We start from the raw sequence: 13,756 nt of genomic DNA, 5'->3' as shown, positions 1-13,756 counted from the left end.
TTTTGTTTAGCTCTGTATTCTCAAAACAGCTCATTTTTCTTTGCTTTGCTGGCAAATATAATGTTTTGATTGAAAATGATACTAAATAATCAGTTAAATGGGATATTTAATGACAGGAAAAATTGTTTAAAATATTTTTTTCCCATAGGAAAATCATGCACTTTACTTTTCGAGCCTAAGAAGTCTTTTAATCCTAGTGTGAGTCTGCATTCTTCCTATGATCTCACTCCAAAAGTAAACATGTGGGTGCACCGCGTGTGTGAAAACCATGGAGGTCAAGGTATAGTAAATCTCAGGAGCTCTGATGCAAGAGATAACCCTAGAGTAAGTCCAGTTTTTCCCTGATACTATTTTAATGTAGACTTTCTTAGACTCTCGCCTGCTGCTGGTTTGCCTTCCCCATGGGAAGCTGACCTACTGTATGAGCAGCAAGCCTGGTAGACAACGGGGAGAGCAGTGGATATTGTCTGCCTGGACTTGAGGAAGGCCTTTGACACTGTCTCCTATAAGATCCTCATAGGCAACCTGTTGATGTACGGGCTGGATGAGCAGACAGTGAGGTGGACTGGAAACTGGCTGAATGGCTGTGCCCAGAAGGTGGTGGTCAGTGGCACAAAGTCAAGTTGGAGGCCAGTGACGGGTGGTGTACTCCAGAGATCAGCACTGCATCCAGTCCTGTTCAATGCCTTCATTAATGACCTGGATGATGGGTAGAGCATACTGTTAGCAAGCTTGCTTATGACACAAAACTGGCAGGAGGAGCTGATACACCAGGGGGTCGTGCTGCCATCCAGAGGGATGTCAACAGGCAGGACAAATGGGCTGACTGGAACCTCATGAAGTTCAACAAGGAGAAGTGCAAAGTCCTGCACCTGGGGAGGAACAACCCTAGTCACCAGTGTGTGCTGGAGGCCAGCCAGCTGGAAAGCAGCTTGGCAGAAAAGGACCTGGGATGTCCTGGTGGACACCAAGTCGACCATGAGCCAGCAATGTGCCCTTGCCACAAAAAAGCCTAATGGTGCCCTGGGGTGCATTAGGAAGATGTTGCCAGCAGGCCGAGGGGGTGATCCTTCTCCTCTCCTCAGTGCTGGTGAGGCCACACCTGGAGTGCTGGGTCCAGCTCTGGGCTCCCCAGTACAGCAGAGACATGAACATACCGGAGGGGGTCCAGCAAAGGGCTGTGAAGGTGATGAAGAGACTGGAACATCCTCCCCTATGAGGAAAGGTTGAGAGAGCTGGGACTGTTCAGCCTGGAGAAGAGAAGGCTCAAGGGGGATCTCAACAAGGTATAGAAATACCTGAGGGGAGGGTGCACAGAGGATGGAGCCAGGCTTTTCTCAGCGGTGCCCAGTGGCAGGACCAGAGGCGATGGGCACACACTGAAACACGGGAGGTTCCCTCTTAATGTCAGGAAACATTTCTTCACTGTGAGGGTGACCGAGCCCTGGCACAGGTTGCCCAGGGAGGCTGTGGAGACTCCCTTCTTGGAGATATTCAAAAGCCATCAGGACATGGTCCTGGGCAACTGGCTGTAGGTGGCCCTGCTTGAGCAGGGGGGTTGGACCAGATGACCTCCAGAGGTGCCTTCCCACCTCAACCCGTCTGTGATTCTGTGATTCTGTGATTCTGAGCAAGCAGAGGTGCACGATGGGGCTGAGATGGGGCACGATGGGGTGGAGGGGAGTGCGGCAGGACTTTCCCAGGAGCGAGCAGCCCTACAAAAGTTTGGCTTTTGGGGAGCTGCTGGTGAGAAGATTTTTGCCCAGGGCCACGCAGGCAGCACCTCCCCACCGCAGGTGCTCGGGGCAGGGGTGTGACTGCTGGGTCCCCGACACACCAGTCCCACCACATTGCTGTGGCCGCCAACGTCCCCATCCCGAGGGACTATGTCACGCTCCGGGAAGAGACATCTGCATGCTACCAGCAGCATGAGGGGAAAGCTGACTTAAACAGATACTTGTGCAGTCGCAAAAGTGGTAGCTCATTTTCCCTGTTTGAACAGAAATTCGGAGTACAAAAGCTGCAACGAGTCGGAAGAGCCTGCTGGGTCGAAGGGACGTCACCAAACTGGGTGGCACGTGACTCAGCAGTAATTATGGCTGGCAAATTTATATTCGTCCTTCACATGTCAGGTTTAATACATCAGACTTCCGTGCACTGTCTCCGCCTCGGAGCGTGTGTTCAGCTTACTGTAGGCTAAGCAAGCTGCCGCTGCTTAGGCATTTCAGTACTATGCTAAGGGAAAAAAATAAACCACCTTTTGAAAGGTTTTCTATTTGGAAACTTGCTGCAAGGTTCCTCCAAGCCTAACGCTTTAGAGACCCCAGGAACTGGGATGTGCTGCGGGTGTGAGAAACTTGAGCATTTGGGCATAGCAAGATCGATCTCAAGTCATTCCAAAGTAGCCCTGTTTTTATACTGCCTGCTTATATGTAATATTGTATACTGCACAAGCGGTGGTCCTTTTGAAAGTAGGAGACCTTCAGCTAAGTGTTATATCCAGTTATCGGAATAGTTTGTGAATGGAGCAGAGGAAGGGAAGAGGCATCTGGCAGTACGGTGGCATGTGCGGTCTCCCTTGCGCTTGGGCTATGTCACAGTTTCTGCTGCAAACGTAGGGGGTTTTGCGAGGCTTTCAAATTGGATATAAAAATTCACTACAGCTTGAAATTTGTCAGGCAAATGCTCTATTCCTTCCACAGCATTTATCATCTGTCTTGTATATATTGCCCTTGGGAGTTAAAGACACTGGTTTCAGGTCTGTGACAGGAATTTTTTTTCAGTTGGTCTGATTTGTTTTTAAATGAGAAGAAAGTGAGTTCTCTCCTCCCCGGAATGGATTGCTAACTACAGGCTGTTGACAACAGCAATATAGTTAGCAAATATATGACTGCAACGCAGCTTTTTGCAGGCGATTAGCCTGTGCAATAGGCAGACCGCCGTGGTATTTCTCAGCTGGACTAGTTAAGAGAACCGAAGTACGATCAGCCAGGCAAGCCGCTGCATTTGAGAACGATGGTGCTGCGTGCCGAAGCAGTGTATACATATCGTCAATGTCCCATCTATAACATGCCATTTTGCGCTGCCGTAATGATTTCCTTTCCCTCTCGTTCCCCCAGGGCTTAACAGCCCGGATGGGAGCTTTGACACAAATAGGTTCACCTCCCGGAAGGATCCATAATGCAGCAGTGGAAAATAGAAGAGTACCTGTTGCATGAGCTGGATCGGAGCCCTGTTACTCCTCCGGCGTCTTCTGAAGTTGTCTGATGAGATGCTCTTATTTTAACTGCTCCTCGGCAGCGTCCAGCCGAGGATGACCTCCACGACGTAGCTCCCACAGAGTGAGAAGTACCGCGGGGCAGCGCGTAGGCGCGTGGTGAGCGGGGGAGGTTGCGCAGAGGCATGAGGAGCAAAGGCTGCGGGTGTAGCTTTCATGCCGGCGGGGATACCCCAGTGTAGCCCTCCCTCCTCTCTCTGGCTGATACCAGAGTCAATCCCGCCCGTCTTTCCAGTGTCTTTCTCACCTTGCCCTCGGTCACTTTTGAGTGGTGCCTCCTAAATCTTAACAGGGAGTTGCTGAGTATTTGAGCCATTTGGGAGGGAGGGGGGAGAGGGCAGGGCTAAACTGGGATGTTTCCTCGGTGCCCCTCGGAGGGGACAGAGAAGTGCATCCCCGGCGGTTCCCCTTTGGTGATGACCAAGGGGACATCGAGCCCCCTTTCCAGAGGTGATGGGACTGCGTTTGGGGTCCGACGGCGAGCTGGCAGGAGGGTGAGGAGCCGGTTGCCTTAACAAACGGCCTGTGGGTCTCCTCCGCTCGCCTGCCCTGTACCTTAGAGGTGGCCACCATCAGCCCTCCTGCGAACAGAGAGGGGACAGGTCGCACCGGCCCTCCTGGTGCCTCTGCACCTGGCCGAGGCATTTGGGGTGTCAAACGCAGCACCACGAGGGTGAAATGCAGGGGAAAAGGTTCGTTCACCATTAGCTGTGAGTTGGTTACTCCTCTGCCCTTCCGTGCTTGAGGATTACAGTACTAAAAGGGTATGCGGGATGGCCAGGATTGTCAATCCCGGCTGCCTGAATATGTGAATCAGTGAGAAATGTGAGAGGCAAACACTGCCGAAATCATCTGTGGTTTGCATGCATGGGAGAGCCAACCTGGACATTATTTGTGTATTAATAGCTCCATCTATTTGGTATATGAAAGCTCACTTTGTTCAAATACATTTTTTTCTCTTCTAGCAACAAGACACCAATAACAATACGGTAAAGCCTTTATTTGTGTATGGCTCGAACTATACAGAGCAAAAGCCTCAGGATGGAAGACAATTTATTGTTCGTCGGTCTACGTCAATACGTGTCCTCGTTGCCCGTTTGTGTATTTACTGCAGAAGGATGCAGAAAGATGGGTTGGGCTTCGGCCGCTGAGACTGCTGAGGAGGGGCAGGCCCAACTCCGAGCTCCTTAAGAAACCCACGTCTCAGTAGGGTGCAGGTTGGGTGCCTGGTTTCATGGTGCGCCGAGGGCGATGGGCCGTGCTGCCATGCGGCGGCAGGATCAGCCCGATGGGGACCGGGGCGTGCGGGACCTGGCGTGGAGCTCTGGTCGGGTGCGGGCCCTCGGGGGTGCTCGGCAGGTCTGCCGCCCTCCCGAAGGGCGGTGGGGCGTCCCCGGCGGGATGCTCTCGCCACGGCCCTTGCTCATGGGCTTCTGCAGAGCGAAAATTCAAACACGTTGCTTCTGGCAGCAGGATCAGTGACAGCGAGCGGCAAGTTTTGGCAAAACACTGAAGTCCAAATCCGTCCATAATTTTGTCCCCAAGCTGTTCCATTAAGTCAAGATTTCTAATCTTGTTCTGGTTTTGATACTGTGTTTGTACTGAAAGGAAACCCAATTTTTCCAGGAGATACTGAGCAGGGCATCCCACAAAGGGGGCATCTGAGACCCTTTCCGTAGCGTGCACAGTATAATTTGCATTCTGTGTCGACAGCGAGGTACAAGCCGCGGTACGGACGGGCAGGAGGAGCGCGGGGACGGCTGCGCAGGGCGCAGTGCTGCTGTCCCACAGGAAGGCACGCAACAGCCCTGAGAAAAGTCTGTTGCACAGCCATCAGCAGGAGATAAAAAAAATAAGCTGGAGTTATCACCACCCCTTTCATGGCATTTCTGTACAGCTAACATACCATTTCCTGTGCAGTTACACACATCATTGCATAGTGCTATGAACTTAACTCTTATCAGCACCCCGGTGGGAAAGCCCGGGTTATTTACAATAGGGCTCTTTTCAGCGTTGCAAGCTTCTTTTCAATTAAAACAAACAGCAAATTAAATATTAAATAGATAAGTAGGGAAAGTGAAATTAATTGATTTTTCTGGCACTCAGGTGTGGTAGACAGAGGAAACTTAAGGCAATTTCACTGAATTATATTACCTTCATTTATGCATATTAGGTACATAAAACTTGTTTTAAAAACCGGGTAACTCTGAATACTTTATGTGCAGTGAAGCAGCAATCTTAAAAAAAACCCCAAAAAATCAAACCCAGCACATACTTCAGGTTGATTTTTATTAAAAGAGAAATATAGTATAGCTATCACTGTTAATACCAGCATTGAAAATTTACTTTAGTTTAAGTAATCTCCATGTTGACTTACGGTTTTGTACGGCGTACTCGGCGTACATAGTATAAAAAAGGAGTCCGGGAACTACAAAACACCTCTTTGGACAACTTCAAACCGTCTCTTGATCCCAGATCTTCAAACATTTCCTCTTTTGAGGCTTGGGGACTTGGATGCTTTTCACTCTGTCTGCTTACTGACCTTGATAATAGGTGTTTAGTGTAATCCGTGTTTAGCAGCCCTGGGATTGCCTCCCAGGTGAAACCGAAAATTGCTGTGAGGGGGCAGGGGGCAGGGGGCAGTTGCGCTGGGACTCTGCTGTACCTGGCAGCCAGCTGCTGCCAAGCTGCGGGCAGGATCAGGAAATATTTGTAAGTGTATATCTATATGGTTTATTTTCTTCTGTAGCTATCACGTGCTCAAGAAGCAGGTGCACTGGCAGTGCGGAAAGGTACGCATCCGCATAGGAAAGGCGAGGGGGGAAAAAGCCCACCCCAAATCCATAAACCGGGGTCGAGGGCTGCACCTCACCTTTCTCTCCTCCTCCTTCCCCACACGGTGGGGCCCTCCCGGAGGCAGCGTAGTCAACAATATATATTTATAGATCCCAGAAACGTATAGAACTCCGTGTGGAAAACAGTATTTGACTATACTTTAAAAAAAAAACCCAACCAAGCCCACAGACATTTCGTCAAGGTGTCTGATGGTGATAGATGAGCTCTTCTTCCCCTCGTCTAGATATTTCCTCTGCCTGCAGCCCTGGCGCTTTTTAAAGCAGCAATGAGAGGATTTTATTATGTTTTATACTTTCATCTTCGGCGGTGATCTGTCTCTCTCTCCATAGGTCTGTACGGCATGCTAATCCCTCAAGTCTCTTACGCAGCATAATTTTCATCTTAATTTTTCTATTTCTCAACGTTAAATGGGTTTGCCAGGGGAGCAGGGGGTCATTTCCTGTCCCCGCCAGATCATTAATTCTCTGTGAAAACACCGCGATCTCACGCTTCTCCAGCAAGCAGAAACATGGGGAAGAGGCAGTGTCGTGTGCGGAATCCTGGGCTGCGCTGCAGCAGCTGGGGGAGCAGAGACGCCGGTGAACGCTGCAGAGACCACAGGGTTTTAAAATGGTCATTTTAAAAAGAGGGAGGGAGAGATCATAGAAGAGCAGTAGAAAATGGCTTTTTAATTCCTTAACAGAAGCAACGGCTATTTTTTTTTCAGCTTGAATCTGCTGAGCAGTCTCCTCATTGTCTTCATTTTTAGACACGATTGCTTTTCTTTCTTTTTTTTTTTTTTCCCCCCGAAACAAGACTGGCCCAATTTTTTTGGTGCTGATACTTGTCACTTTCTGAATAAGGGATTTGATTTTTGCTCCTTTTTTTCAGTGCTTGGGCATCTCTGCGTGCCTGTAATCTGTCTCAGCCAAGGCTGGAAAAGGAAACAAACAAAAAAAAAGCTCAACCCTGTATTTGTGAATGTTTTCTGTAGAACATTTCATGAGATGAGAAAAATCCGGAATTATTCTCCCTAAGCCAGCAGCAGGAGGGGAAAAGAAATGACTCATCTGTTTACTTAAAAAAATCCTTTTTAAGAACTCAAACGCGCCTGATATAAATTATTAGCATTTTACCCAACCAGCCTCCACTATTAACTCCCGACGTTTCTGTAGTCTCGCGCTCGCCATGGCATCTCGCTGCCAAATCCAAGGATTTACAGGTCTCAGGAGAGACTCGGGAGATTTCCTGCTTCCCTGCCTTGGCCATTTTTTAGCCTTTGTTCGTGGGGTTTGCTTTTTTCCCCCCTCTTCCCTGTCCCCTCTTAGTTTGCAGGTTTGTCGGTCTTACAGACATCTATGCGAGCAAATCATTTCCGTAAGTGCCAGCGCCGGCGGAGCTCTTCATGTGTTCCCAGACAGAGGCGCGTCCCCAGGCTGGGACTCCTCACCCAGCCGATTTCGGAGAGGCGCTGCCCCCCCGTCCCCCCAGCGCCCGCGTGCCTGCGGGACGCAGGGAAGCGCCTCGCTCCCACCGGCCCGGCCAGCCGGGCAGCAGCGACGGCACGCGTTTCCTTCGTAGGGAGCAGGATTCGGCCGCGTGCAGGTGAAAAATGTAAATTTGGGGAGCGGCGGTGCTTTCCCATGGTAACGGAGTTGAAACCGGACAAGTTTCCATGGTGATTATTACTACGGCAGGATGCACCGCGCACTTCGGGAGAGGCACGGGCGGAGCGGCCAGCCCCCAGCCAAAGTCTGCCGGCGGCAGCTCACGGGGCGGAAATTATTTATCCTTCTGAATAAATGGATGCGCAGCGCCATTAGTTTGCTGCCTTTTTTTTTTCAGGGGAAGGGAGTGTTAATCTTTTGAGAAAATAGGCTGCAAATTCCACCGCGATCATGAAGGGAAACCATCTCTGCCCTTTTTAATTGCCATTTGCTTGGTTAATGTGAAGGGTTGTGCTGTCAAAATAAATTTGAAGTCCCTTTGATTTTTTTTTTTAATTTTTTTTTTTTAATTCTTCGTGTCTTTTGTGACTCAGGTGCCTGGTTCACATGACCGTCTCCATCTAGCTCTGTGGCAGGGTGAAGGTCGGGGTTGGGTTTGGGTTTGCTCCTTTCTCATCCTGCACACAGCAGTTTCGGAGGTGTTTCGACGCTCGCCTGCTTGCCTTTAGTAAATCCCACTGGGACGAGAAAGGGATGAGTATTTTAGGGGAAGCGAGGACCCTTCACCCATGGCGGAACATTTCTTAGCCGCGATATTTTTAGAAATGTTTGGTTTTGGGGCTTTTGTTGAGTTAAAACAGTGCGCTGTCGCTCGGCTCTGCCACACACTGTCATTATGTGAAGCTTTGTTTAAAAACGTGAAATGGACGGCCCGAGTCCCTGTTTCAGGCTGCATACGGGGCGGGGGGGTTGGCTGCAGGCAGCCCTTGAGGCCTTTTAAATTATCTGTGTTTACGGCTAAATATAAGTTCCTCGAAACTCTTCGTACAACACTCACGGATGTATGTATATCTAGCATCTCTGTGTATGTACTACACTGTATTATGGAGCCGTTAGCCTGAAGCGTGGAAATGTTTAACGGCTTTCCTTTGGCGATGGGGTCTTTAAAGGCAATTGCAAATATTATTTTAAGGAGGAGATTTATGTGGTGCCTAAAATATGTCTCTGGTTTGCAGGCCAAATTATGCCCGTGCCGATGCTCGTGGCAGCCCGGAGCCGCCGCGGGTCCCGCTGACGGCGATGTAGAGGCGGCACCGGCAGAGCCCCAGAAGCCCTGCGACATGGAGGAGCTGTACAAGGACGCCCCAAACCTGCCCATGGACGTCACCAGCTCGCCCTCGGCGATAGCCAACAACAAGCTGGAGAACGGGGTGGCCCAGCTGATCACGGCGGAGGCCTGGAACATCAACTCGGCCGACCTGATGAAGAAGGCCCTGTCCCCGCTGGTGACCGTCCCCGCGCCCTCCATCCTGACACCGCCGGCCGAGTCGCAGAGCGGGGTGGCCCTGAAGGTGGCGGCCACCGTGCTGCAGCCCATCTGCCTGGGGGACAGCCCCGTCGTCCTGCCCATCCACCTGCAGGTCGCCGGCAGCGCCGCCCCGCAGATGCCGGCCACCAACGCTGCCACCCCCTACGTCATGACCAGCCAGGGCCCCGTCCCGCTGCCCGTCCTCCTGGAGCAGCATGTCTTCCAGCACCTGAACTCGCCCCTGGTGCTGCCCCCGGGGGCCGCCTGCCCCGCCAGCCCCCTGCACACCGGCCTCTTCCCCGGCGCCGCCGCCCCCGTCGGGCAGCCCCAGCTCCTGGACCCCAAGCCCTCCGGCCAAGCCCAGGAGCCCGTCCTGCCCCCCGTCTTTCAGACGCCGGGGTTCGCCGCTGTCCTTCAGGACCTGTTTCCCTCGCAGGGTGCCCTGGGCTCGACGCCCTGCCAGCCCCCACCCGACTACGCCACCCTCCCGCCCCAGGCCTTCAGCTCCCCCCTCTCCCCGCTGGTGCCCCCCGCCACGCTGCTGGTGCCCTACCCCGTCATCGTGCCCCTGCCCGTCCCCGTCCCCATCCCCATCCCCGTCCCCATCCCCGTGCCCCACGGCACCGAGGCCAAGGCGGTCCCCGACCCACCCAAGCCGCCGCTCTTCACCCCCCACTCCTGCAAGGGGACGCAGACCCCCCTGGAGAAGGAGGAGACGAAGCCCTTCGACCTCCTCCACCCTCGGGAGTTTCCCCAGCTGAGCCGCCACACCGTCATCAAGATGGGTGGCGAGAACGAGGCGCTGGACCTCTCCATGAAAGGGCCGCCCGCGCCCCGGGCCGGCGAGGCCGCCCTGCCGCCTCCGCCCGAGGACGGGGCCCTGGACTTGTCCCTCGCCTCCTGCCGCAAGCCGGGGGGGCCCCACGGGGAGGTGGCCGGTGCCGGCCCCGCCGCCGTCGAGGCTGGCGGTCACCCTGCGCCGGACAAGCTCGCCGGCCCGGCCGCCCCCTTCGCCCCCTGCAAGCCCCCGGAGGCGTCGGGCAAGGCGGAGGGCAGGGGGCCGGGCGGCGGGCCGGCCGAGCTGCTGCGGCAGCCGCAGAAGTGGTTGGTGGAGCAGGCGGGCAGGGCGGGCTGCGAGCCCAAGGCCGGCAACAACATCGAGATCGTCAGCACCTCGCAGACAGCCAAAGTCATCGTCTCCGTCAAGGACGCCGTGCCCACCATCTTCTGCGGCAAGATCAAGGGCCTGTCGGGGGTCTCCACCAAAAACTTTTCCTTCAAAAGGGACCTGCCCCAGGACTCGGTGCTGCAGTGCTACGACGTGAAGAGCCCGCCCGAGCCCCGGGACAGCGCCGAGGCCCTCAGGAAACCCGTCAAAAACAGGAGCGTAAAGCTAAAGAAAATGAACTCGCCGGAGATACATATTCTTCCAATCAAGAAGCAACGGCTCGCTGCCTTTTTTCCAAGAAAGTAAATTATGGGTTTTTAGAATTTTAAGATTATTATGAGAAGAAGAAGAAGAAGAAGAAGAAGAAGAAGAAAATAATAAAAAAGATGCACTTGGTTTTAAACTCATTTAGAACTTTAAACTATCTTTGTAAGTTATTTTTGGGGGAAGGGGGAGAGGATCAGATGTAGAGGCCCTATAAGCTGGGTTGGTTTTTTTTTTTTCCTTTTGGTTTTTTTGTTATCGAATTTTGACTTTTCATGGGAAACTGAATAAAAAGCAACCTATTTTTCAAGCAGATTGCACATTTTGCAGCTTTAATGGAGTAATGGATGAGTCAGAGGGGTAAGAGCTATTTTCACTGCCATAAAGTGCTTTGATGATGTAATTCTTCATAACGGCCGGAATGGAAATTTCAAAATAAATGTTTGTACGTGCTAATTGGTTGCGGCATTTTTTGTCATTTCTGAATTGCTTTCAGTGTACGGAGAAGGTTTGGCAAAAAGTCTGTAAACTGTAAAGTGCCGCAACTGACTTGTGACGAGCCTAAAACGTTAAGCAAAAACCACGGGCTAAGAAAAATTATATTGTCCCGCAGCACTGTCGGAGAGCACGTCGCAACAGCCGCTAACGGTGCGCCCCAACGAGCTTCCGGAGGAGCAAGAGCGAGCGGGCGGCGCAGCCCAGCGCGCACCTAACGCCAGCCTCATTGCGAGGGACCCACAGGAAACATCTTAAAATATTAAGTAATATTAGCAGTCATTTGAAAGAGAAAAGCCTGAAAGTCAGGGGAATTCGGTTGCCGGGGGGCAGGAGGGGAAGGAAAAGTAGCATAATTTTTCCCAGCCTGACTACAGCTATATGAAAAAGTTGTTTACTGTTAGCTTTCTGAGTTTCTTTGATGGCTGAAATCAATGCACGTGAGAGAGCAGAACTGTGTAACTTTATCACTTGGCAGTGTACAAGCCACCCACGTCACTGGAGAAATGTGAATGTACAATTAAAATAAAAGTTCTGGTAGGTTACGGTTTTGCACTTGTGTATGGAAATGAGCTGGAGATGCATTCTTCTATGCATTCTTCTACGTTGGCCTTTAAGTTCACGCGGCTCGCTTGTAAAAACCCATCCTGACGGAAGAACGAACGTGAGAGCGAGAGAACAATTTTCAGTGGGCGCTGCCTTTTTGTGGTTATACCTGTTAAGCAGAAAAACTACTTTTTATTACTTCAAATGACATGTTCCCATAGTCCAAACAGAAAAAAAACATCGTAAACCCAGGAGCTGGATGCTGTCGCACGCTAACCGTGCCTTCCTTCACCTAGCTGTAGCCAAGCTACTTCCAAGACTCCTCTTGGACAATTTTGGGAAAGTTTTTGCAGTCATTCACGCAATGAGAAGTTGCCCAAAGAAGCGGCTTCAGGGTTAGAAGTCTAATCCCATCCTTAGGCAGCGGTGTCATGCCAAAATCTGTTTAAACTTTTGATACTGCCAGACACCAATTCCCTATTCAGGAAATGCAGCTGCATTGGGAGGTTAGGAAAGGCACGCTGCTGCTCTCTTACTGGGCTGAAGGATCGCTGCCCTCTTGCTTAAGATGAAAATGAAGGACCTGCACATAAGCGTAGCATCAAATTCTGTCAAACTCTTGCTTTTTAAGTATTTTTAAAGCCTTTTATTTTTCCCAAGGCTGGACGACTGACAATGTGTAAAGTGTTGATGGATTCATTAATGTTTAGTCATCCGACTGTATTTTTTGAAATATTTTTTTTTCTTAATTGAAAATACTCTGCTACTTTGTTTTGCTCCTTCCAAGAAACCGTGCTGATGAAATGTGTCGTCTTCTGGTTATTGCAGTGCAGCGGCTCAGGCTTTCGCCAGCCCTTGGGCTGGCCGGCCCAGTTGTCACTGCCCCACTCTGTTCCAGCTAGGCCCCGGCCCGAGTGTCAAAAACCTTCTGAAAATGTAGTTTTCCCCCAGGGCTCCACCCGATTATTTAAAAACGAGGTTGTCACAGGATTAGCTGCTGTCATTTTTATTTTGCAGTTGACAGAAGCAAGTTCAAAAGAAGTTTCTGGGATTTTTTTTGCTATTGTTTTATTTTTTTTTTTTTAATTATTTGCTTCTCACACTGGTGGTTACATCTGCTGCACCGATCCCCGCCATCCTTGTGCGAGCGTCATCCCCGCAGCATCCTCAGCAGGCGGAGGGAGGGTGTCCGGCCGACGCAGGGCAGCGCCAGGCGGTGACGCTGGCTGCAGGCGCCGAGGTTTTCCCTCCTCTCCTTCACGGGCCTTTACCGGGAGCTATAGTGCTCCCAGGTTAACTTCAATGCCCAGGCTACCTCCTGGCCCGCTCTGCACGTAGCGGTCTGTTTTAACTGAATTTAGACCAGATACCCTGACAACAAATTAGGCTAAATCAGCTTTATGCCATTATAAACCCATACAAGCACTGTCAAAGCTCCCGATGCCTACGGGCAACTAATTCAGTTTAAAGCCAACTGGTACCAGTTATAAAGGCAGACCAGACCAGCAGCCACGCGGCTGCATCTTCCCCCAGACCATTACAAGAGTAACTGCAACCTCTCCTCTCTGAAACACGGCTGAGGAAAACCAGAGCAGGCTCCAACTATCCTAGTGTCCCCCTCTGCCCTCCCCCAGGACCAGCCCCCCCGGCTTTACGGGGCCGGCTCCAGAAGGGCCAAGCTCCCTGGCACTGCTGGTTGCCACCGACGTCCCCGTTGCCACAAGGCAACGCAGGCTGGAGCCACCCCACTGGAAATGGATGGGCAGAGCAGAGTGGGCTCACCCGCCCCACCGCCTGGCTTTTCCATTGCTCAAACTGCAGTGGCAGGGGGGATATTGTGAACAGCATCTTTCCGGGAAGGCGTAGGGCAGCTCTCGCTCCCGCCCCTGCTACCCGTTCATGCAACCCCAGCCTTCTCGGCTGCGCGGCGGGAAGAGGAGCCACGCACCGGCACCTCTCCTGATGCTTAACTCTGTTGGGCAAACGACACTAAGTAGGGACCTTTGCCTCCCACCATCCCTCGTGTGTGAAGCACGAGTCCTACATCCCATCGGCACGGGGGAGAAGCGGCCACAGAACAAGGTACTTAATTACACCAAGATTGAGCACTTCCACCTCCTCCTCGCCTCTAGCAGCAATTACAGATTTTGTATATTGGGCCATTAATTTTCTACAGGGCTACATTTTAACTGCTT

General features: G+C 51.7%; 1 protein-coding gene across 3 annotated transcripts in view; it reads left to right on the top strand.

Annotated features, from left to right (window-relative positions):
• Positions 1 to 10,617, top strand: part of RAI2 (retinoic acid induced 2) — a 46,476-nt gene extending 35,859 nt beyond the window's left edge. For all 3 annotated transcript variants that reach the window (XM_075521709.1, XM_075521719.1, XM_075521729.1), the window contains one exon: positions 8,796 to 10,617. In XM_075521709.1, coding sequence (XP_075377824.1) covers positions 8,901 to 10,562 — 1,662 coding nt within the window. In that variant the 5' untranslated portion in view covers positions 8,796 to 8,900 and the 3' untranslated portion in view covers positions 10,563 to 10,617. The remainder of the gene's footprint in view (positions 1 to 8,795) is intronic.
• The last annotated feature ends 3,139 nt before the right edge of the window (positions 10,618 to 13,756 follow it).

The sequence above is a fragment of the Mycteria americana genome, chromosome 1 (genome assembly GCF_035582795.1).
Source record: "Mycteria americana isolate JAX WOST 10 ecotype Jacksonville Zoo and Gardens chromosome 1, USCA_MyAme_1.0, whole genome shotgun sequence".
NCBI classification, from domain to species: domain Eukaryota; kingdom Metazoa; phylum Chordata; class Aves; order Ciconiiformes; family Ciconiidae; genus Mycteria; species Mycteria americana.
This window is presented reverse-complemented; position numbering and strand designations above follow the sequence as displayed.